A 24935-nucleotide genomic window follows, 5' to 3' on the forward strand; every position below is an offset into this window, starting at 1 on the left:
TTTGAAATATCACCGCTGTGCTTTTCGCTGGGTTGATCGTACAGATTGGGTTCTTTGATGCGGCCATCGGATCGAAGTTAAAGATTTGTCGGTAAAGCGGGCCCGGTTTGTCGGGTAATCATAAAATACAATTTCACACAGTAACCGTTGCATTCAATTGATGTCGGCCTTGATACGTCAATGCTAACGAACTACTTTTGTAACAATATAATATCAGCTACGAATCACGATTGCAATCATATTATTAATGTTTTTGCTTAATATGTTACGTAACAATGACATTCATTTAGGCAGGTATTTACTGTATTATCTAGTGTTGGGGCCAGTGGGGTTAATGTATTTTTTATTGGCGGTAGGACGTCTTGTGAGCCCGCCCGGGTAGGTAACACCGCCCTACCTATTTTTACCGTGAAGCAGTAATGCGTTTCGGCTTGAAGGGTGGCCCAACCTCTGTACTGTAAAAACTAACCTTAGAACTCATGTCTCAAGGTAGGAAATAATGGTAGAGATGGGTGGCAGCATTGTAGATGTCTATGGGCTCCGGTTTTTTTTAACAGATTTAAAGATTACTGGTGGCCCGGAGTCCTTTCCAGTTTCTCCAGGACAGGTGGGCAAGCAAAGGCTCAGCCAGGAGGAGCGGGCTCCGATAGCCGCTTAACGCCCGGTGGGCCGTGAGATCGTCCACCCATCTAAGCAATAAAAAATTAGATACATGAAACTTTTTATTGTCTAAAATTGTTTCATTGGAAATTAGTTATTAACAAGCATTTGAACTTTCATTAGTGGAAATATTACTAAAACTTGCTTTTTGATTAGTCATTATCACTCTGGCAACATTTTGAAACTACATTTAAAGTTTACGCGCTTAGCCCCGACTTACTGCTGTGGATTGATAAAAAGAAAAAATTACATGTTTTATTACAAATAATTCCTAAGCATTAATGTTTTTAATTAATAATAAAGGTGTAACCAAATTTGTAGACAAATATTTAATTATTGTGCATAATTTTATAGGTTAGGCGATTCGTAAAACGAATCAACTTTCCCGCCTAAAATGTCCGATTTGTTACATTAATGGCGTCGCATCGCTTTGGTTTGCTTACAATATGTTTTTATTTCTAAAACATTTGCATTGTCATGGCTACATCTGAGCCACTGCCTACTCCTGAAGACTTGTTTTAAGACTCGGAACGAAATGCCTTGCTGTTAACACAAATGTACTGTTTTAAAATATGTTAGGCCTTAGTGTGGTTCGTGTAGTCAGTGTGGTGGAGCTCGATGGGGTTTAGTCGGTTGTCGTTCTGCGGGGCAAGTGCTTCGCGCGCCTTTTTCAAGGCGTAGTCTCCTGTGAGAAATTGGGGGAGGTGAAGGACCTCGGCCCTTCTCTTCTCCCCTTGTTCCTCTCAGGAGGCGCCAGAGTCCGACATCCCAGCGTTATAAAGAAGGCCTTAGTGTGGTCATGAAAATCTAATAAACGTAATAAACCTTACTTTATACGTACCGTGTCTTACTTGTTCTTTATTATTACGCTATGCATTACTTGAAACAGGCAACCGTCAAGGGCGTGGGTTATTATTTTATAAAATATAAAACTTTATACCTTTTTTTTTTTGTAAGCCGATATCGTAAAATTACATCAATTATTTATTGTTAAAACCTGAACTAATTGACGGAAGTCGTAAACGAATTGTGCTGTATATTTTTTTATATACATTTTATTGTTATTGTTAAGTTTTATATTAGGTACTTTAGATTTAAAAAAAAAATTGCTAAGGTTATATATGAGGCCGTCAGCGTAAAAGTGGCTTAAGCATACATAGTTCGCATGGAGATAATGAAGTTTGAATTTACTTTTACACTGCTTTGTAGGCAAAAACAATACCCGCAAAAATTATATTTACAAATCCATTTTTTATCTATGTGTGAAACTATGGGTAGGCTGGTTTTGAATCAAAATTTATTTATGTTATAAATTGCGGTATAGTATAAGCACGAATATGAAAATTGCGGGCTAGGCCGCTTGTGGCCCGACGGCCTCATATATATAATAACCAAGACACTGTATAAATAAGAACAAAAAAACGGAAACAAAAATCCATTTGGCGGAATTAATTCCAAAGTAAAGTGTTACCTTATAAAAATATTTGCTTTCAAATGAACTAAAAAATGCAATTAATTGTATTATCTCTTTCTTTAGGTACACAGCAAGGGTCTGAAATTCGGTATTTACGAGGACTACGGTAATTTCACTTGCGCTGGCTACCCCGGAGTCGTCGGCCATCTTTCCGGAGGTAAGTTTGACTTAAAAACGAAGTAAGGTTTTCAAGTAACTGTTATAAAAGTGCTGGCAGAATATTGAAATACTAAAAAAATCTTTCGGTTAATATATGTATACACCGACAAAACCTGATTCGACGATAATATCAAGAAATCAAATTTATTTGTATCAGTAGAAGATCTACGCGTGGGAAATATCAACAACAACAACTTCCTATACATGACCGCAACGTCATTTCTTTTATTATAGCACTATAGAACCCGACAAGTTGATCTAAAACAATTATTGGCAATTTCTGGAAATATGTCACTCGATAACAAAGACGCAAATCTGAACTTTGATTCATTTTGGAAGCCTTTAAATTTCTTTGCATACATATATTTATTAGTCTTTAGTACCCATAAACACAAGGAATCCTAAATTGAGGTCGGATGGTCGTGCGTGACTTGTTCGAAGTTATCTATTACGTGAAAAAAAAAACTTTGTACCCCTTTTTACGAAAATGGCGCGGACGGAGTAGTATGAAATTTCCCAAACTTATAGAGAATATAGAGAAGGAGTGCAGGATGTTAATAATTTTTTTAATTATGCATAAAAACTACATTAAATCAATAAAAACCAAACATTACACACACTACCACATATATGACACACACATATGCATACTATTTGTTTATTGTCAAACTTTTCTTAATGCTTATTGTCTGTGGTCAAATTGAGAATAGATTATATATTGTTTGCCTTTTCTAATATTTGTCTAAAGTATAGATTATAGAAAGTAAAATAATTATAGTCTTTGACAATAGAACCATTATAGTGTACAAACTTAAAATTTCAATTAATTATAGTCGAATTTCTACTGCCGGGGGACCACTGCTTACAAATACATAATAACATTATTATTTACCAAGAAATCGTGTTCGTATACAGATGCGACAACCTTCGCCTCATGGGGCGTCGACTACGTGAAGCTGGACGGGTGCTACGCCCTGCCAACGGACATGGATTACGGCTACCCTGAGTTCGGGAGACAGCTCAATCTTACTGGTCGTCAGATGGTGTACTCCTGTAGTTGGCCCGTCTATCAGATCTACGCTGGTCTACAGGTACAAACCGAGCTTTAAGAGAGCTTACACATAAATCGGCTACCTCAGAAGTCTAATATAATATAAGCATATATGTGTTTGTATATACCATATGCACCTCTTTTGAATTGCAATCCAAATTGTTTTTAAATATTTAAACTTATAATTTCTATGGTTGTAATTTGTTTTGTGCGTCAATAAAGGAAAAAAAATTGAAGTTGTGTTGGCCTAAATGATAAGACGTCCGGTGCATTCGTATCTAGCGATGCACCGGTTCGAATCCCGCTGGCAGGTACCAATTTTTATCTAATCAAATACGTACTTAACAAATGTTCACGATTAACTTCCGCGGTGAAGGAAACAAAAAAACTCGGTTACAAAAATCAAACCCGCAAAAAAGTAACTATGTAATTTAATAGATGAACATATATTGGAAAAGGGAAAATAACGAGTTTCTCTTCATTGATGGAACTTGCATTGGGAACCGGCGGTGAAATTATGATGAACCTGCTTGAATATATTAAAAAAAAGTGTGGTATCGTGGGACACCGGATAGGAACGAAGTTCCATAATATAAAAATTATAATTTTAAGTTCTATTCGAGGTATAAAGAAAATGAAACTGGAGGTTTCGCAACAACCCACGGTCATTCGGTAACGTGCAAACTTATTGTGGTACACTTCATTCACGGTTGTTTAGTGTGTAGTGGTTAGTGTATTGCGCAAACGAACGTTCTGAGATCGTGGTCAATTAATGATAAAAAAATATGTTATTTTTTGCACGTTATTACAAAGTTAAGTCGTACACTGTGTGCATTACTAATAAAAATCTTACGTTACGGACGTTTTTTCCTGGTCAGGGTACCCCTTCGCATCGTTTCTTAAGGAACTTCGTTCCAAAAAAGAAACATTGTGATCTTCAAACGGACCAAATGTAATTGGCTTATTAATTTTGTTTGCTCTATTTCAGCCAAATTTTTCGTCAATAATCGAGCACTGCAATCTGTGGCGTAACTTCGACGACATCCAGGACTCGTGGGCCTCCGTCGAGTCTATCATAGACTACTATGGAAACCACCAAGACGTCATCGTGCCCAACGCTGGGCCGGGACACTGGAACGACCCCGACATGGTCCGTGGCCTTTACTAATACAGCGCTATTGTAACATAACTTTTTGTTTTTCCTACCTAAGCTGATAGCCTCGAGAGGCTGTGTCAGCGTAACCCTAACAAGTAGGTGAGCTCACGGGGCTCAAGTCTGACGACGTTGCTAACACTAGCTCTAGCAAGAGCAGTGCTTGGCAGGATCTACCACCAGATCGGAAACGCGACCCACTGAGAAGATCCGGCGAGAAACTCAGTGCGTTGTATCTATGGATTAGTTTACTCGCCGAGCCCTTTGTCGCAAGCGACGGGTTCGACGAGATCGATGACCAGCGTTCGTGACCTGTATTTATATAACGCTACTGTAACATGACGATTTATGTAATAAGACGTATGTTCTTTTCCAAAACAGTGCCTTAAAACGTAGCTGCGATACAACAGAATCCCTGTGTAAATATATTTTTAGTGAATCCGAATAATGCTTAACTTGACAGATTAAAAAACTAATATAAAATAATGGTGTGTTTGCAACTTAATGCAAGTGAAAGAAGTGAAACTTCTTATTTCTGTTGCGAACCCTCCCTTCAGAAGTTGTTTGGAAGCAATTCGGAAAATGTAGAGTCTAAGTGCAGCGCCACATGCCGGGTTCACTTGTAAGACTAAGGCCACCAGGAATCCCAATAGAACAAACACATTAAAATTTGATTCCCCCGTAAACAGTGTCAAAAAAAAACTTTAATTTGATTTGAAAATATTTTGTAATAGAATAGTATAAGGATTGTTCTTGCATCGTACGCAATGTAATACAAAAAAAAAAAATTGACCCGCGGTATTTGCTCTTTCGAGAGGGTAGATATAAATACTATATGATTTCTTTTGGAAACATAATATAGAGGTATAAAATGAAAGCTTAAAAGCTTTACGCCTAACTCTACTACTGAAGGGTAGGGCAGCCGTTGTAACTATACTTGAGACCTTATAACTTATATCTCAAGATTGGCTGTGAGTTCGTCCATCCATCTAAGCAATAAAAAGAAAAAAAATGTGAGCCGTCACGGGACGACTGGCAGATGTGAAACATCGACATTATTTTGTAAAAGTAATATGCAGAAAAGAACAGATTGTGATAGGAACTAAATATGTCATAATGATAAAATAAACTATTACGAAAAAATAATTTGTTTTCAAGTAAAACACAGGTTACGTGTACTGTAGTAAACAACACTGTATATACTACGGAGTATACACTATAGGTATCCGAGCTCAGTGTAGCGAGAGAGATGGCTTAACGCCGGATCGAGTGGGAGAGAATCGCACAGTCGATTGCGCATGGCGACGCGTCGCCACACCGTACACACTACTGCATATAGACTGTATATATACCATCATATAGCGTGGAGAAGCGTCGCCACGGCATGCGTCGCCACGCCAGAAATCGGTTTTACGTGCGGCTATAGATGTTTCACATCAAAAAACTCTACTCAGTTGCAATAAGCTGTGACACGACACGAACTAAACGGATTGCCTTCTCCGAAACAGTTGATCGTCGGCAACTTTGGACTATCGTATGAGCAGAGCAAGACGCAGTTCGCACTATGGGCGATCCTGGCCGCGCCGCTGCTGATGAGCGTCGACCTGCGCACCATCAGGCCGGAGTACAAGGCCATTCTGCAGAACAGGAAGATCATCGAGGTCGACCAGGACCCCCTCGGCATACAAGGCAGGAGGATCTACAAGGTACTCAAACTTGTCCTTGCTTTATCCTACTGGGATCATACAACATATAGCGGTATATACACATAGAGATATAACAAAAAAAACGGGAGATAAAACCCTCAAAAAAAAAACGGTGCTCATGCAACTTGGTCCACATGAGTGAAGTGAAACTTCTTTTTTGATGTGTATTAATGTGGTTTTCTTCATTTTTATTTTTAAATCAAATTGCTCTTGTAATAGGCAATACTGTGTATAAGAAATGCGACCTCTTCAACATTTATATTATATATTTTTCCTTTATTGCTTATGTGTGTGGACGAGCTCACAGCCCACCTGATGTTAAGTGGTTACTGGAACCCATAGACATCTACGACGTAAACGCGCCACACACCTTGAGATATGAGTTCTAAGGTCTCAGTATAGTCACAACGACTGCCCCATCCTTCAAACCGAAACGCATTACTAAATAAATTTTAAATACTTCATTAAAATACTGGATGCTACTCGTCCCTAACGCTTACGCTGGCCTGTAACAGGAATACTACGCGCATGCGTTCGAGTGCCGCGCATTCACTCTCGCTCTGTCTCTTTCTATTCCCCCTCCCCAGGAGCGTTGAACGTTTAACGCAACATTTTTGGAAGCCGCATTAGAAGTTTTACTTCAATAGCGTTATGTTTGAAAGTCGCGACCGTTCTATATGTTCCAGCACCGCGGCATCGAAATCTGGTCCCGCCCCATCCTGCCCATCCAGCAGGGACAGTTCTACTCGTACGCCGTGGCCTTCGTCAACAGGAGGACAGACGGGACTCCTTCCGACGTCGCCGTCACGCTGAGGGAGCTGGGGCTCAGCAACCCCACCGGCTACAGGGTCGAGGTGAGTGAGGGACCGCCCCAGCGGGGGGGTGGGAGCAACTCGCCCGTGACCACACGACTCAATCGTTGCCATATCTCCCGCAGGACCTGTACGAGGACGTGGATTACGGCGTGCTGTCGCCGCAGACGAAGATCAAGGTCAAGGTCAACCCCTCAGGTAGAAAGTGTCGTCCTACGTCTATAATATAAGCAATCGTAAACGCTATAAGAACATCATCATTATCCTGCCCTGCTCCCAGTCACCTGGGGTCGGCGCAACATGTTTGCTCCTTCCATACTCTTTTATCATATACCATTTCTTCGCTCACTCCCCTCCTACCCATATCATCTTTCACACAATCCATCCATTTCTTCTTAGGTCTACATCTTCCTCTAAATCCTTCCACATTCATAGTTAACACTCTCTTACCAACCTCATTTTCATTTCGTCTCATCACATGTCCATATCATCCCAAACGCGCACTTCTCAGCTTCTCTGTCACAGGTGCCACTTTCAGACTTCCTCTAACATATTCATTCCGTATTCTATCCACTCTCGTTACTCCACACATCCATCGCAACATTCGCATCTCTGCTGCATGCAATCGCCTTTCAGCGTAAACGCTATAAGAACGATAGAAATAAGTGTCCTGGTGGCCCTGGTCAAGACACGTGTGGGAATTTGAAGTCGTCGTGGCCTAATGGATAAGACGTCCGGTGCATTCGTGTTGAGCGATGCACCGATGTTCAATTCCCGCAGGCGGGTACCAATTTTTCTAATGAAATACGTACTCAATAAATGTTCACAATTGACTTCTACGGTGGAAGAATAACATCGTGTAATAGAAATCAAACCCACAAAATTATAATTTGACCTCTTGTGAGTCCGCACGGGTAGGTACCACCACCCTGCCTATTTCTGCCGTGAAGCAGTAATGCGTTTCAGTTTGAAGGGTGGAACAGCCGTTGTAACTATACTGTGACCTTAGAACTTATATCTCAAGGTTGATGGCACATTTACGTTGTCTGAACACAACTTAAGGTGGGCTGTGAGCTCGTCCACCCATCTAAGCAAATAAAATATATAAAAAAACCTTGCCTATTGCTCTCTGGTCACTAGGTGCCATAGTGTTTATAAGTGATCATTTGACGCTGGGCTGTCTGAAAGCTGGTCTTCCCATGATAATTAGATTATCGTATTTATCTTGCAGGTGTGGTGATTTTGAGGGCAGACGCGCAACCGGGCTACGCTTTCAACGCGATAACGACGCGGACTCCGTACACGCCACTCAACGACGTGTTCCGACTGACCAAGAAATAGGTTACAGCGCTACCTATCTCCCGCCTGCGGTACTAAATGAAATGACGCGTGATTGGTTTGATGAGTTACAGTTTTTGATTAACAGAGAGCAGTGATGTAAATTATTTTTCAGATCCGAGTAGGTAGTGCAGTTTTCGTTTTACTTTCTATTAACAATTTTAAAGAACAAATCATTTGAAGTTTACGTGTTTTTACTTTTTTTGTTCAATGTAAGTTTACGATCATTTTTTAAATCAATTAAAAAATTCAAATTTTATTCAGATTTTTAAATAAAATCAATACGGAATTCAGTGCAATCGTGCAAATATTTATGAAAATTATTGACTTAATACAGCGCCATCTAGATAGCGAACGCGGTATTTTTATCATGTAAATTAAATTACAATTAGCGCCCTTTATACTAACGAGTTTGATTACAAACAATTTTGTGAAAACTTTACCATTCAGTGGAAACAAAATGTTATTTTCATTTTAACTCTAAGGCCCATAGCCCAGTGGCATTTTATATTTCTGTCAATCCATAGATCGTACATATAAAGCGAACATGTAGGTATAGCTATACTGCCTATTTCTGCCGCGAAACAGTTGCCGAATTTTACTTTAAGGAGATTAGCCGTTGAACAATAATATATTCGAAACTTTGATCGAATATCCTGAGATGGGCCACCGTGTTAACCTTGATAAGTCCATCCAAAGCCAAACTATAAATGAATGAGTCGAACCGATTCGAATTTCAAATAGAATGCCATTTTGAAAAAATAAAATAATATTTTTTTTGTACACTAGAATCGACGAATGAGTGTATTTTTAAAAACTTGAATGGATTAATCGATATCAGGGTGACCACCGCGGCAATCGTAACTTGTAAATTTTAGAGTCCATTTTGTAATAGTTATTTGACAAGTTAAACGTCAAACTTCGCTTTCCCGCGCTCCGTGGCGCGACTCGACATAGTTACCATCGTCTAACACGTCTCTTGCCTACAAACGACATGTTATTTATATTTCATCCTTATAAGTGTGAACGGTTAAGGCCTAAAAATACTAAAATCGTATGAGTTGATAAAAAAATCAGTTTGTTCATTTTTCTAATATTTATTGGCCCATAATTTGTCCTTAATAATTCACTGATGCTTCTTAGATAATCTTAAATGCGAATAAAACGCTGATGGCAATATAATATAGATAATGCAATTATATTTTTTAAATTACATTAACTTCATAAATAAAATTTTTAAACATTTTGAAGTTCGATGTGACATTTATACTTAGATTGAAGGTTTTTTTAATCACGCTATTTTGAGAAAAAATGGGAAACAAATCATCGACTTGTAGGTATTTATTTTTAAGACGAAGCAAAAATGTTTGTTTTTTGAAAGGAGGGTGGCCATACCAGAAAAAAATATATTTTGTGGTACGATTAGGCCTTAATTCGTATAATATTGTAATTATTTACTTTGCCATTACTTCGTACCTAGATTTTAAGAGTGTACATTTTAGGTACCTACCCGTAAATTTTAAGAATTTTTATGTAGTAAAAATAATAATAAAAATGAATTTGAATTTAAGTACAGTTTGTTCGTTTTATTTTTATTTAACTAAATTAGAATTATAAAGAGATAGATTTTAAGTTGTTTTACAAGTAGATTTAAAAAAATGCTTAATCTACATTAAATTTTAAGTTGATAATGAAGATTACAATTAAGCATGGGATGGTCGACCTCATGCATCAAGGTAAGTGACTTATCGGCATCTTGCTAGGTATACAGGCTTCGATGTCCACGTAAATAAACAAAATAAAAAAAATAACTTAGCGTTTAAAAAAAAAATTTTTATGAGTGCCTATTTAGACGAATCATACGGGATACTTAATGATGAGTGGCTATTATTGGACATCAGAAATGCCAGGGACTAAGCCGAGCCGTCTGATAATGCCAGTTACGAACGAGATAAAGGTTCAAAAAAAAGTAAGTACAAAATAAAGGTTCCGTGTTCAGTTCGTGAGTATAGCTATAATTGCTCCTTAGGCTGAGCGATTAGGAAAGGAAAAAATATTTCGTCGTTTCATTGGACACGGACGCTTTCAGTAGGAGGAGTAGTAATATATTTAATATACATGTCCTGCTCTATTCGAGGCGGTTAGATAGTGCTAGCAGCTTTGTCATGATCAAGACATATTCTTGAAAGTTTACGCTACATTTCGACATAATTGTTAAGTTTTACTTGTACGAGAATTAAGATTTTCTTATTCGTTTTTTAAGTATGGCAATTGGCTTGTTGCGACGCCATTGTCTCCAGTATGAAGCTTATAAAAAATATCAATTATTAAAACTTACTTAACATCGTATTGATTTCAAAATTGAGTTCATTTTCTATATCAGATACCACAACAGATACAATCTGTTTAATTATTTGTCTCAATATTAAGCGCTGTTCATCTTCCATTTCTAGAGACACTATGCACAACGGACAGTACCACTACTTTGAGCTTCTTCCTAAACACTGTGTAAACGGAAGACTACTTAACACTTGAGACTTATCGCGTTAAGTTAACGCTTAACACTTATCACTTCACACTTCGCAAACTGTAAACCGGCCTTTAAATTAAAAAATTATATGAAGCGAAATGAGATGAAGTTGATTAAATTAAGACTTTAAACAATTAGAATGAAATTAAATGAAACGTATTGAGTTGAGATGAAATAAAGTTAGTGTAAAAGGATGACTATTTACTGAGACTTCATTTGATAAGTATTTTTTTTAAGAACCAGAGCTGCAACGTCTAATACATCCGTTTAATTTTGCCATACTTGTTTACTTTCACAGAAGCTAAAAGGTTAACCATGGCTATCACGCATTTAAACCTGTCATAAGGAACACAAAATTAACAGAAAAAAAACAATTCATTTCCCTCTTCGTGCTCCCGCCAAAAAGTTCTACATACTTAATTTAATGTCGTTATCTTCGATCAATTATTGATCGAAGGTCGTTATCCATTTCCGTATGTCCGTGTTTATTGATATAACGAATATCTGGTATACAAAATCCCCCACGGCCCTTGAAGCTATAAAAGCGTCATATTAAAATAACAATCATTTACAGCGAGCGCGCGAAAATTGTAAAGTTTTCAATACGTCAGAAACAAAATGGCGTCCAATAAAAAACGCGAGATTAAATTTAAATGTAATTTTAATTATGCCTTCGACTAAGACATTAATTGGTCCACTGTTAAAAGAACAATGAAGGCTTTGTGGCCCTCGCTTCACATTGTATGACCAGAATACTTGGAAATGTTAAGTATGTACATTGTTGAACGATCTAGTATCGCTAAATTTCATATCCTTTACGGAGATCTTGTAGCTGGGAACGGTGACCGCGCGATTCTCCTCCTCGATAATGTTCACACTCCTGGAAACGAAAAAAATCTAGCTTATACTAACTTATTTTACTGGTAGTAGGACCTCAAGTGAGTCCGCGCGAGTAGGTACCACCACCCTGCCTATTTCTGCCGTGAAGCAGTAATGCGTTTCGGTTTGAAGGGTGGGGCAGCCGTTGTAACTATAGTTGAGACCTTAGAACTTATATCTCAAGGTGGGTGGCGCATTTACGTTGTGGATGTCTATGGGCTCCAGTAACCACTTTACACCAGGTGGGCTGTGAGCTCGTCCACCCATCAAAGCAATAAAAAAAACGGTCAATTAGACTGGCACAGATTTAAGTGAACAGTGCTTTTGGCCTAACGACGCCTATAATTATATTTCAATAGATAGTTATGCAGCTAATTGCTATTGCTGAATTCCATTAACGACCGTGAACACTTATGGCTATATGGTTGCTCTTTTGCCAACATTTAAAAAAAAACATTGATAAAAGTATGATTGTAAAAGCGTTAGTGCAGGGAGTCGTTTAGAGAGTTGGGCCCTAAATTCCATCCCTTTGGTCCACGGTCCACTTCAAAAATATGCGAACCAGTTCCCCATATCTCGCGTCCCCCCTAGGCGCTGGAACCTCGTAGGAGGTTTGACCCCCGGCCCAAAAAAAAGCTATAATTTTAGAAGTGATTTTCAACAAAATATACTAGTCAATTCTTATGTCACAAAAACTAATTAAGCGACTATAAATTTTATATCGTATTTTATGAGTAACAATACGGAACAATAATTACTGTATACATTAACAATGAACAAAGAATCAAATAATATTCCTAGGAACCACACGAATGATTCAACTGTAAACATTAACATTATTTGAAATGATGTGATAATAATTTTAAATTAAACTACTATATATAGCACATGCAACAATGTCATTAGTCTTCTTTCTGTTAGTGTTTCTTGATAAGAATATAAAGAGATATGAGGTCGGAAAGTCAATAGCACGAGCTTTTCTTCCTTCTGATAACAGTTTATACAGTTTGTCGATGTTATAGCCCACTTACTGCTAAGCAGATAGACCCACGTAGATACGTCTATAAGTAAATTAAGATAGACGTCACTATCCCGGTCACCGTTCTCGACGAACCCGTCGCTTGCAACGAAGGGCTCAGCTAGTAAATTAAAACACAGCCCACTGAGTTTCTCGCCGGATCTTCTCAGTGGGTCACGATTCCGATCCGGTGGTAGAATCTGCGAAGCACTGCACTTGCTAGGGCTAGTGTTAGCCACGTCTTCGGATTAGAATCCCGTGAGCTCACCTACTAGCTCGGTGACGCTGGCATAGTCTTCTAAGACTACCAGCTTAGACAAGTGGTATGGCGTTGTGTATAGATATTTTTCACCACTTTTTCCAAACCAATACTATGACGAGCAACGCTGAATCGTATTCACAACAGATAATCTACGACCAAACCGTCGGTGTTGACAATAAATCATTGCACATTTAAATTGATAAAAACTCACCTTTTAAATCGAGACGCATCAAGAAAGAAATCGTTCGCGTCATCGTAATACTCATCCTTATATTTACTTTGAATATCTTCGTTGAATATGAACTCATTAAAATCCAGTTCAGTGCAGTTTTCTGGACAGTCTATGATCGGGAAGATCGAGGGATCTTCGAAGAAATCGTGGTTGGATTTAGGCTCAAACTCGTTTTCTTTTTCATTAATATCCTCCGTCAAGCGATCGGTTGGGTTTTCGACAACGGTTTCTCCATTATACTCCTTAACCACTCTTGCTGTGTTACCAAAATCAATGGCTTCAATTGGACTTAAGCTGTCTTCAATATTCTTGGGGCTCCTTGGTTTTAACACATCACGTGACTCGGCTTTACTGTCAGATTTATTATTGCTTCCTTTTAAAACATCATTAGCATTATCATCAATAATAGTCTCAGTCTTATTCACTTCTCGATTCATGTTCAATTGTGTTTGAAGACCGCGATCGATGACAGCTGCATGTACAGTAAGTGCAAAAACACATATAAGAATCTGTAAATAAATAAAAAACAATTTTATTATTTACTAGGTTTTGCACGCGGCTCCGTCCGTGTGGACCTAGGAATTTTTATTGTTAATTAATAAATACATTAATCGAAATAAAAACCATCCTATCTTTCAAGTTGGATCAAACTGCACACGGTGTGGAAATTTAATTTAAAATTGGTTAAGTAATTTAGGAGTCCATCACGGACAAACAACGTGACACGTGATTTATATATATTAAGATAAGATAAGTAATAAGTATAGATTTATTTATTTAACTTTATGCATCAGGATACAGTGGTGAACTTAATAAGGCTTTCTCTACCCGTCAGCCAAGGGTGGTGTAGAAAGCGCTCTGGGAGACCTTAGAGCATCGGGGCTCGAGGATCGAAAGAATATTGATTGAAAATATATTATTATATATTTATTTATTTATTTATTTAATTTACTTCAGATTTTACATCCATATTACACGTCTTCATTACATTGCATTAACATTTCATTTATACTAAAATTAAATAAAAATAATAACTAATCTCGGACTAAAACAAAAACAATAATAATAATAATAAAAACAAAAAATCAAATAATAATAAAACAAAACGCACACGGTACACATACAAACACCGTATATATAATAATATAATTTACAATTTATACATTCATATACTCATAAATACGTATATAATACATATATGGGTACATATAACATATTATTATTACGTAATATTCTGACAAAAATACACATAGTAGTTATATTGTACAGAAAATTCCAACAATAAGATTTTCCTGCGAATTCGTTCAGAAGGAGTTACCGAACCCTTGTTTTGGAAGCTAGGCTATCATTAAGAGGAACTGAATTCCAAAACTGAAAAGATTGAATTAGAAAAGTCCGACACACCAAAGTAGAGTTGTGCGTATTGAATGAATGAATGAATGATTTATTTTATTTCAGACAACAACAACAAGTCAAAATAATAATAAAACCAATGAAATAAAAAAGATACATTTATTAAAAATAATTATCAGTTGAATACATTTCAAATATTCCATTCAACTGATACTTACTTCGAACCAACCATTATTATTATTATTATTTTAATTTAGTCCGCAAGTGAACTATGATACAATGGTTCAAGTACCTACAGTCATAACGGTCTGTTGATGCTAATTAATTAATGTTAATTTATTTTGCGATGCATCGATACCACAGGTGTATATTATTAATGAAAGAAATACTCGTAAATTTAAAAAAAAGTTTTACTTTCTGCTTACAATATAATACCTAATATTTAAAGTACCGTGTCAAACATGAGGAAGGAGTTGGGCCCGTCAGTATGGAGCTAAGTGTAGTGAGAGCATGTACATTGCGTCGCTGAGGTTATGGGAGAAAAGTTATTTGAGGGTGATAAGTAGACACGTGGTCATACTTGTAGTGTTGAATTTACACTAGGGGCAGTCGGGGCAAGTGACTAGGGCGGCAAAATTTGGAAAGTGGGAAAAAATATTTTTAGTCCTATCAAGATTGCTTAATATAATTATAATAATTAATTCTATTAATTAATGATTTTCTGTTTAATTGATAATTCAAGAAATTCAATTAATCCATTATTTGTGAATTATAATTCTGGCACATTTGGTAAAAATGAATAATCAAAGTGATTTAATCAACTTATTTCCTTGGAGATTTAAAATAATAATCGATTTTTTCTATTTTCTGGAATTAAAGAAATTTAATTAGTTTTTTTTTTTTAATGTAATATAATTATGAGTTACCCTTAGTGCCGAATTTATAATTGTTAGGGCCTGTGCACACCACGTTTTTTAAACGCTTTTATCCCACAGGGCGGTTTGTTGTCGTTTGTATCGATTCAAACGCGATGCCAACGCGCATGTGTGTCGATACAAACGCGCGTTAGCATCGCGTCTATCGATTCAAACGCGTATTTGAATGTGTACAGGTGTGCAAAGGTCTACAGGCTGCGTCTGACTTGCGTGCGTATCGCGTCTGTATCGCTACAAAAGCGCGTCGACAGCGCGTTTAAAAAACGTGGTGTGCACAGGCTCTTAGAAAAAAAACAAATAGTTATTTATATTTTCGGTGTATATATCATATAGGTAATAAAGTTTCTGCAATAAATTAGTTATTTTAATTTTGAAAAATAAAATATATCAACTACATATAAGTTTAAGTAAAGTTCCAGTATTGGGGCGGATTTTTTTCCGATTCCCAGGAGTGGCGTTAAGTTTAAATCCGACTTTTTTTTTATGATTGAAGAATTACCGGTGGCCCGGAGGCCTTTCCAGTTTCACCAGGACAGGTGGGCGAGCAAAGGCTCAGCCAGGAGGGGTGGGATTTGCTAACAGCTACCCGAGCGCCTCCGAAGGAGACCTAACAGCTCAAGAGCAGCTGCTTCGCGAATTTCCGGATCGGAATCGCGACCCGCTGAGAAGATCCGGCGAGAAACTCAGCGAGCTGATTCATGGGTTAGGTTGCATTAAATCCGACTCTGCATACTTGCGTATATAAAAACATTATTATTGATTGTACTTCAATTTTTTAACTGATTGGCATGAAATTTTCTTTATATTATATTATACTAATCGTCGATTCTTGAATTTCTTAACGGCACTAGACTCAATTTCCGATAACACAAGTAGAACTTAAAATTACAAAGCTGTTTAGTTAAAATCTGTGAATCATATTAAACGGTCGAAATTAATTATTAGATGACAAGGGCCAATGTCATTTATTAAATAATACTGATTGCGCGAGTTTATTCAACTTTCAACGATTAGCCTATTGAATTTATTTGAAGTCGTCGTGGCCTAAAGGATAAGACGTCTGGTGCATTCGTATGTAGCGATGCAACGGTGTTCGAATCCCGCAGGCAAGTACCAATTTTTCTAATGAAATACGTACTTGACAAATGTTCACGATTAACTTCCACGGTGAATGTTGTAATAAAAATCAAACCCGCCAGTTATAATTTGTGTAATTACTGGTGGTAGGACCTCTTGTGAGTCCGTACCGCCTATTTCTGCCGTGAAGTACTAATGCGTTTCGATTTGAAGGGTGGGGCAGCCGTTGTAACTATACTGACACCTTAGACCTCATATCTCAAGGTGGGTGGCGGCATTTACGATGTAGATGTCTATGGGCTCCAGTAACCACTTAACACCAGGTGGGCTATGAGTTCGTTCACACACCAAATGCAATAAATAAAAATGTATAATATAACATTATTCGAAAATAGTGTATGGATCTGAGCGTGACATTGAGTGGAAACCATAGTATACTTAATTTAGAACTGAATACAAACAATATTTTAAATAAATGAATAAAACTCACCACAAAATGCATTTTGAAACACACCGCATCCAACGAAGGATCAGTTAGGACTGAGCTTCGTTCAAACAACGTTAACACAGGAATGAATTACTGTAATTTTACGTTCATTATCGGTAATTGATCATTACCCAATCGACTATGAGCATACTAGTTAGTTCGTCATGTCGTGCGAATGTCGCGTTAATTATCTACAATGGTAGTTTATTTAGGGAGTTGCTGGTATAGCGCCTGGGCTTGTATACAGGATGTCCCAGAAAGAATGGATAATCCTGAAACACCTCATAGTAAAGCTATTCGGGATACAAAAAAATATCTCAAGTAGTACCCAAATTACGTATTTAAAAAAAAATAATAATAATATATTTTCCATACTACTGTGCGTTTCTGGAATATACCACAGCTACAAATAAATGAAATCCATAGGCTTTTTGGTGTTATAATATTCTACATGGACTATACTAAGGAATATGCAGGAAATTGTATGAGTAGCTAATGTAATTTTTTATAAAAGTTAATCTGAACATAAATTTTAATCATGAAATTTGGTATTTTTTATTTTGAGTCCCCAATAGCTCTACTGTAAGGTGCTTCAGGATTATTCATTCTCTCTATATATACATAAATTTTGTAATTTAGTCCGTATATGCCGTATTTTAGGCCGAAACGAGATCACGACTTATATTCTTAGAAGTTACCGGCCCTCAAATTACTTCGAGATTGTTTTTTTATGATTAAAAGCTTACTGGTGGCCCGGAGGCCTTTCCAGTTTCACCAGGACAGGTGGGCGAGCAAAGGCTCAGCCAGGAGGGTTGGGATTTGCTAACAGCTGCCTGAGCGCCTATAAAGGAGCCCTAACAACTCAAGAGTAGCTGCTTCGCGAATGAATCTACTACCGGCTCGGAATCGTGACCCGCTGAGAAGATCCGGCAAGAAACTCAGCGAGCTAATGCATGAGTTAAGTTGCACATCGAACTCTTTGTCGAGTTCGACGAGTACGGTTTCCGGGGTTCCTTATCCTGATCCGAGACGGATTACTGTTTGGCGCCAAACTAGGCGGAACGGTGCTATCTAACCGTGCGGGTAAGATCGCAAAAACCCGTAAAATTTTTGTAAGAACATTTAGTATCAATCATTTAATTTTTGGATGAGTGGGTGATTAACCCTCTGCACCCTAGGTTTCTAGTAGGGCTGCCACTTTTGAGTGCGAAACCACACTCCGTTATGTATCGGGTATCGTCTCTACCGAGTTCGGATCGGTTTTAAGGCGCCGGCCACTGGAGCGCGACCTCAAAAATATCGGCGTCAAGAACTGGAAGGAGAAAGCCCTGAACAGAGCAGTCTGGAGAGACATACTGGACCAGGCTAAGGCCCACCCTGGGCTGTGAGGCCTCAGATGATGATGATGATTTAGTATCAAGCACTAACATTATATTTCCCCTGAAAAGCAATCATGCGTTCGTTTGAAGATCTTGTGCGTTCTTGTAGCACTTTAGGGGCGAATCTCAAAATCATGCTGAGGTTACAATAAAGATAGAGCCAAGACAAGTTGGAAAGATGTAGTGCTGAAGGACAAAAGGAAATGCAATATTGCTGACGAGGATGTCGAAGACAGAGCGAGGTGGAGGAGTAGAATAAGGAAAGGTGACCCTACCACCATGTACGATAAACAGCTAGGAAGAGAGAGAGTTACAATCCCGCGAGCAGATACCATATCTTTTCCAAAATATGCACGTTCTTGTCTTTACAAACGACAACCACGATGAAGGTCGGTGGGTCCATCGGTAAGGTAAGACATAATGAAATGATTCAATTGATTAACAAATTTCGCATCATTATAAGAGAAACAATAGACGGATTGTCGATAATCCCATTCTCGCGGATCGCTTGGAACCTCTGGGTCTGCGGAGGGACTTCGGTTCCCTCTGTTTTTTTTTTTTTTTTTTTTTTTTTTATTTTTTTTTTTATGATTGAATGTTTACTGGTGGCCCGAAGGCCTTTCCAGTTTCACCAGGACAGGTGGGCGAGCAAAGGCTCAGCCAAGAGGGGTGGGATTTGCTAACAACTGCCCGAGCGCCTCCGAAGGAGACCTAACAACTCAAGAGCAATTGTTTCGCGAATGAATCTACTACCGGATCGGAATCGCGACCCGCTGAGAAGATCCGGCGAGAAACTCAGCGGGCTGATGCATGGGTTAGGTTGCACGTCGACCTCTTTGTCGAGTTCGACGAGTACGGTTACCGGGGTCCCTAAGCCTGCCCCTAGTATTAGAGCTGAAGGCATCTAATGCAAAGGTTATTGGATCTGATGGATCCGTAAGGACGTGTCTAGGGCGTCGACGGTGACTGGCTCCTGCATGATCAGGATTCGGGGAGTAGTCAGCGGCGGCAACGATAAGGCGATTATCATGACGCATAGCCTTATCGAAGTATCGTTCCGACGCTGACTTCATGTATTTCCGAATTGATTCGAGGCCCAGGTCGTCGTGTAGGTCAACGTTCCTCACGAACCACGGAGCCCCGACAGCTAACCTGCAAAAGCGGGATTGTAGGGATTGGAGGGTGTCTATGTGTGTGCGGGCCGCGTGAGCGAACACCACACTCGCGTAAGTCATGACGGGCCTTATGCAAGTTTTGTAAAGTGTCACCTTGTTCCGAAGGGACATTTTACTCCGCTTACAGATCATGGGGTAGAGTCTACCGAGAATAAACGCGGCACGGTCACGGACTGATTTTATATGCGGGCGGAATGTCATCGATGCATCCAGGGTAACGCCCAGGTACTTGACCTTCCTGGCCCAGGGTATGGGTTGTCTAAAGAGAGTAATCGGGGGTGTGAGATTCCTCCTCCTAATCCGGGAGGAAATCCGTGTGGAGCTTCCCCTCTGAAATAGCACCGTAGTACTTTTCGCTGGGTTGATGTCTATGCGCCATTTTCGGAACCACTGTCCTAGGGCTAGGGCTGCGCTCTGAAGCTTCTTCGCGATTAGGGACTTATTTCTACTAGAATAGTAAACAGTCGTGTCGTCGGCGAATAAAGCTAAATGGGTCGGCGGCGACCGGGGAATATCGTTGACGAATAAGCTAAATAGGAGGGGTGAGAGGACAGAGCCTTGCGGGACTCCAGCTGTGAGAGGTCGTGGGGAGGAGCGGGTTCCCTCGACTCGATATCGAAAAGAGCGGTTCGACAAGAAGTCCCGTATGATGAGCACGAGACTATCCGGCACGCCCATGTTGAATAGTTTGAAAATCAAACCATTGTGCCAGACTTTGTCGAACGCTTTTGCGACGTCGAAGAAGAGAGCTCCCGTGTATAACGGTTTTGGTCGATTAAGCCCCACAAGAATGTGCTCCGTGAGGCGGTGCACCTGTTGAACGCATGAGTGATTTGTACGGAATCCGAATTGTTCATCGATAAGAATGCCCTTGGATGAGACGAAGTCTCTGAGGCGTTTGTAGAGCAGACGCTCATACAGTTTGCCTAGAGACATGAGGAGGCTAATCGGGCGGTAGCTCGTCGGATCATTTTTTGGTTTACCGGGTTTATGTATGCCGATAACGTCCGCTTCTTTCCACACCGCGGGAAAGATACAGTTCGCCATAGCGGCATTGAAAATAGATGCCAACATCACGATGAGTTGGACGGGTAGAAGTTTAATAACGCGGTTGGATATACCGTCGGAACCGGGAGCCTTGCGAGGACGTAGGTCTTTGATCAAGTCTTTAACTTCCATCGGGGTGACGGGTGGTAACGCATCAGAGGGTGGCAAGGAGGCTCTGCGTTCTACCTCACTGTCTACTAATTCTACATGAACAGGGTCCACGGATTGAGTGCTGGGCGTGCACTGGGTTTGCAATGTATCGGCCAGCAGCTCTGCTTTTTCGTCATCATCGAACGCCGCGAGTCGGCCTGAGGGGCCTACGAGGGGGGGCATAGTTACTACCGTATCCGATTTGAGAGTACGAGCTAAGCGGTAGTAAGACCTTTGGGAGGGCGCGAGTCCTTCTAAGAAATCAGACCATCTGGCATCTCGGACTTCGGCGATGCGAGACTTTACGTCGCGTTGTAGGGCACGCATTCGAATACGATTTTCCGCGGTAGGATACCTGTCGTAGGCGCGTATCGAGGCGTTCTTAGCTCTAAGAAGTTCCCTAATATCGTCGGACAATTTGAAGCGGTGAAGGAAGTCCTCCGCTACAACTTGTTTCGATGACCTATCTAATGTCGAGGTGATGTGTGACGTTAAGATGTCTATGGCTTCAGCGGTATCCTGAGGAGACTGGATAGAGTCCGGGTTAAACGGGAGCGATGGTGGATCAGATTCAGCCAGGCTGATGCCCAGCGTGTGCCAATCCACCACAGTCCTCGTGACGGGAACGGAATCGGGAGCGCGACCGAGCTTCATAACGACGGGACGGTGGTCTGAATCTAACTCTGAAACTACTTCGATCGAGTGTAAGCGCAGAGTTACGTTTTTTAATAACGCTATGTCGAGTATATCCGGGCGATGCGCGATATTTAGCGGGTAGTGAGTCGGGGTTAGCGGAGCGACGATATCGAAGGCGAGATCATCGACTAACGCGTCAAGCCGCCTGCCATTCGGGGTTGTGGTGTGTGAGTTCCACCTGATGTGTTTACAATTTAGGTCGCCCGCCAGAATGACAGAGCTCCCCATACCGAGCAGCGCCTCGATATCACTGCTTAGAACGATCTTATCCGGTGGAAGATAAACGGACGCGATAACGATCGGCGCGTGTCCCGTCAGTGAGATTCGGCACACTGATACTTCGATATTAGCGAGCGCGGGAGGATCGAGCGGGACGCAATGCAGGGCTCTTCTATAGTAAATGACGGTACCACCACCACGGGCAGAGAGCCTGTCGTTCCTGACCATGTTATAGTTCGCGATTTTAGGGTCACGGCGCGCGGGCTTAAGTAGGGTCTCCTGCACTAAAAAGATATCAATTTGGTGGTCACGCAAAAAGTCAGAAACCTGATCACGTTGATTTGCGAGACCGTAAGCGTTAAAAAATCCTATCGTTACGGATAGGGGCTTTATTCTACTTATATACGCCATTGATTACCGGCGGAGTGAGGGGAGGACGTACGTATTTAATGACGCGTATACGTCGGCGTATTCCTGCACAACGGCGATAAAGTGTTGTGCAGTGGAGGCAGCGCGAATGGCGTCGCCCAAAGCGTTAACGCGCTCAAAGTTGATCGACTGAAAGAAGTCGATCGCTAAAGCGAGATTGTCGGACGTGGTCGGAGGGCAAGTCGCGGGAGAGGGACGAGTCGCGGGGGCGGGACGAATCGCGGAGGAGGGAGTTGTAGCCGTGTTCGTGTACGGCAGCGGTTTTGCCCAGGCCGAGACACTGGGCACCGCCGCCGGAACGAACGCTGGCTTAGCCTGCGACGCAGAGGGTGCCGAGGCTTTGATGTCTGGGCCGGAAGCTCGGAGGCGGTTTTGGCGGGCGACGCGGCGATTTATTTTAGGGGCTCGGGGGCAACCACGGTAATTCGCGGGGTGACCCTGTGTTCGACACAGGACGCAGCTAGGCGGTTCCGTCGCGGTTTTTTGGTCGCGAGCGCAGAGGGCCGTGGCGTGATCGCCCAAACACTTAACACATCGGGGGCGCGCGTGACAGTTACGGGAAGAGTGCCCGTACAATTGACAGTTATGGCACTGGCTAGGAGTGCCTTTTTTATGGGGGGCTTCGACAGCGATACCAGAGAGCCTACAGACGGTCTGTGTGTTAAAGATTTTCTTACCCTCGGGGGTAGGCTGGAGAGCGACTAGAACCATATTATATGGCTCCCTACCGCGACCGGTGTGCATACGGTGCACAGAATTCACTGGTAGGCCTTGTTCTAACAGGTCGGCTTTTACGAGCTCTACATCTAACTCTTTAGGGATTCCGCGTATTACAACGCGGAGTTCGCGCTCCTCCTGGAGCGTATACGTATGGAAACTTATACGCTCCTTACGGAGGTAAGAAGAGAGGGCCCTATGGTCGTCGGGTGTTTGAACCTTAATTTGAATGCCGTTCGCGAGGTTACGGGCATTCGTGAAATTTATATTTTTGGCCTTAAGGGCCAGGCAAACTCGATCCCAAGCTGCCTTCTCCTGAAGGATAACCGGGGGAGGGGTCTGGGTTTTATTTTGTGCCACCGGACGCGGCGACGGAGTGGCACGGGCTGGGGGCGCAACGGGAGTCTGAGGGCGGGGGCGCGACGCGTTCACGGCTTTGCTAATTTTAGCGGCCGCGGGAGCTCGAGACTCCGCGGCACGCTTCTTACCCTTCTGTACCAGGGTGAATCCATCCGTCGATGAGGCGGGGGCGAGGTCGACCTCCATGTCCGAGTCAGAGTCGGAGCACGAGGAGGCGGGTGCAGGCGACCTACGAGCAAGTGTAGGTGTTTTAGAGGGCGCGACGGAGGCCGCGGATGATCGCTCAGCTGAAACGATGGTCACGGCGGACGACGCAGCAGCTTTTCTCGCCAGTATAGGCGACACGGGAGCGGCAGGCACGACAGAGGCTGCGGTGCTCAATGCAGAAGCTCTGCACGCAGGTACAGGCGACGCAGGAGCAGCGAGCGCGGCGGAGTCCTCGAGAGGGCTCGCAGTGTGATTGGCCTTGAAGGCCAAAAACTCCGAGGCGAGCTGTGGGTGGCGAAGTCGGAGGAATTCCGCGAATACAGCGTCCATGATCGCTGAGTACCCAGGTGGGGCGGCCCCGGGTCTTGAAAACACTCGCCTTGCGGCGAGGCCCCAACTTCTCGGACCTGAGCGGTTCTATTGAACACAGGTGGCAATGCGGCGCGATTACTACAGGACAAAGAAAAAGCACAACAAAACAGAAATTACGAAAAGAAACAAAACAAATAAATACTTGCAGGAAACCACTTTGTCGGCAGATGTACCACGAACACAGAAACAACAAAAGGAAACAAAACAAATAAAAACTTCCAGAAAGAGCACTTAGTCGGCAGATGTACCACAAACACAGGCCGCGCGAACAATGGCCGGGCTAACAAAAGCCGGGCGAACAAAGACCGGGCGATCGAGTGGACGATGAGCACGTCCGCACGTGACGGGTGCCTCTATCGGAATGGTTCCCTCTGTATTTTGTACCGTATGTTACATGGGGAGTGCTCTGAGGAATTGAAATGATTCCATCATCTCTTTTTTACGTTACGTTCATGGGCAGTTTTTTTTATCGGTTAAATGGGTGGATGAGCTCACAGCAAACCTGGTGTTAAGTGGTTTAAGAATATGCGAAGCACTGCTCTTGCTAGAGCTAATGTTAGCAAATTCTCTCAGGTTGAGCTTACCTACCCGTCCGGGGGTAGCTGGAATAGCCTCTTAAGCTACTAGCGAATAAGTAGGAAAAAAAGTATGACTTATGCATTATTATTACAACTAGAGGTCCCGCAGTAGTCGAAATTCGACTATAATTAATTGGAATTGTAAGTTTGTACACTATTATGATTGTATTTTATACTTCTATAATCACAAATTTCGCCAAGACTACACTATAAAAAATATGAACAAACAATATTTAATCTATTCTCAATTTGACAACAGACGCCAAGAACAAAAGTTTGACAATAAATAGTATGCATGCGTGTGTGCGTCAAATACATGGTATGTAGTGTGTGTAATGTTTTCTTTATTGATTTAATGTATCTTTTATGCATTATTTAAAAAAAATATTAGCATTGTGCACTTCTTCTCTATATTCTCTATAAGTATGTAAAATTTCATACTCCTCCGTCCGCGCAATTTTCGTAAAAAGGGATACAAAG

The 24935-nt window shown here is 41.1% G+C and overlaps 2 protein-coding genes across 4 annotated transcripts in view; one reads left to right on the forward strand and one right to left on the reverse strand.

Moving 5' to 3' along the window:
- The window catches only part of LOC101736031 (alpha-N-acetylgalactosaminidase), a 79663-nt gene extending 69735 nt beyond the window's left edge, over nt 1-9928 (forward strand). For 2 of the 3 annotated variants that reach the window (XM_038015380.2, XM_062672012.1), the window contains exons 4-10: nt 2198-2291; nt 3209-3384; nt 4333-4494; nt 6006-6203; nt 6890-7057; nt 7141-7216; nt 8247-9928. In XM_038015380.2, coding sequence (XP_037871308.1) covers nt 2198-2291; nt 3209-3384; nt 4333-4494; nt 6006-6203; nt 6890-7057; nt 7141-7216; nt 8247-8356 — 984 coding nt within the window. In that variant the 3' untranslated portion in view covers nt 8357-9928. The remainder of the gene's footprint in view (nt 1-2197; nt 2292-3208; nt 3385-4332; nt 4495-6005; nt 6204-6889; nt 7058-7140; nt 7217-8246) is intronic. The other variant, XM_012697248.4, reaches the window with a different exon arrangement.
- Nucleotides 9173-17368, reverse strand: LOC101736168 (uncharacterized). The gene is made up of 3 exons (XM_004922777.4): nt 17130-17368; nt 13254-13783; nt 9173-11763 (listed from the first exon to the last, which is right to left on the reverse strand). Exons 1-3 carry the CDS (start codon nt 17139-17141, stop codon nt 11649-11651), a joined length of 657 nt encoding a protein of 218 aa, XP_004922834.2. The 5' UTR covers nt 17142-17368; the 3' UTR covers nt 9173-11648.
- Nucleotides 17369-24935: the final 7567 nt, after the last annotated feature.

This window comes from Bombyx mori, chromosome 14, assembly GCF_030269925.1.
Source record: "Bombyx mori chromosome 14, ASM3026992v2".
In the NCBI taxonomy this organism is placed as follows: Eukaryota; Metazoa; Arthropoda; class Insecta; order Lepidoptera; family Bombycidae; genus Bombyx; species Bombyx mori.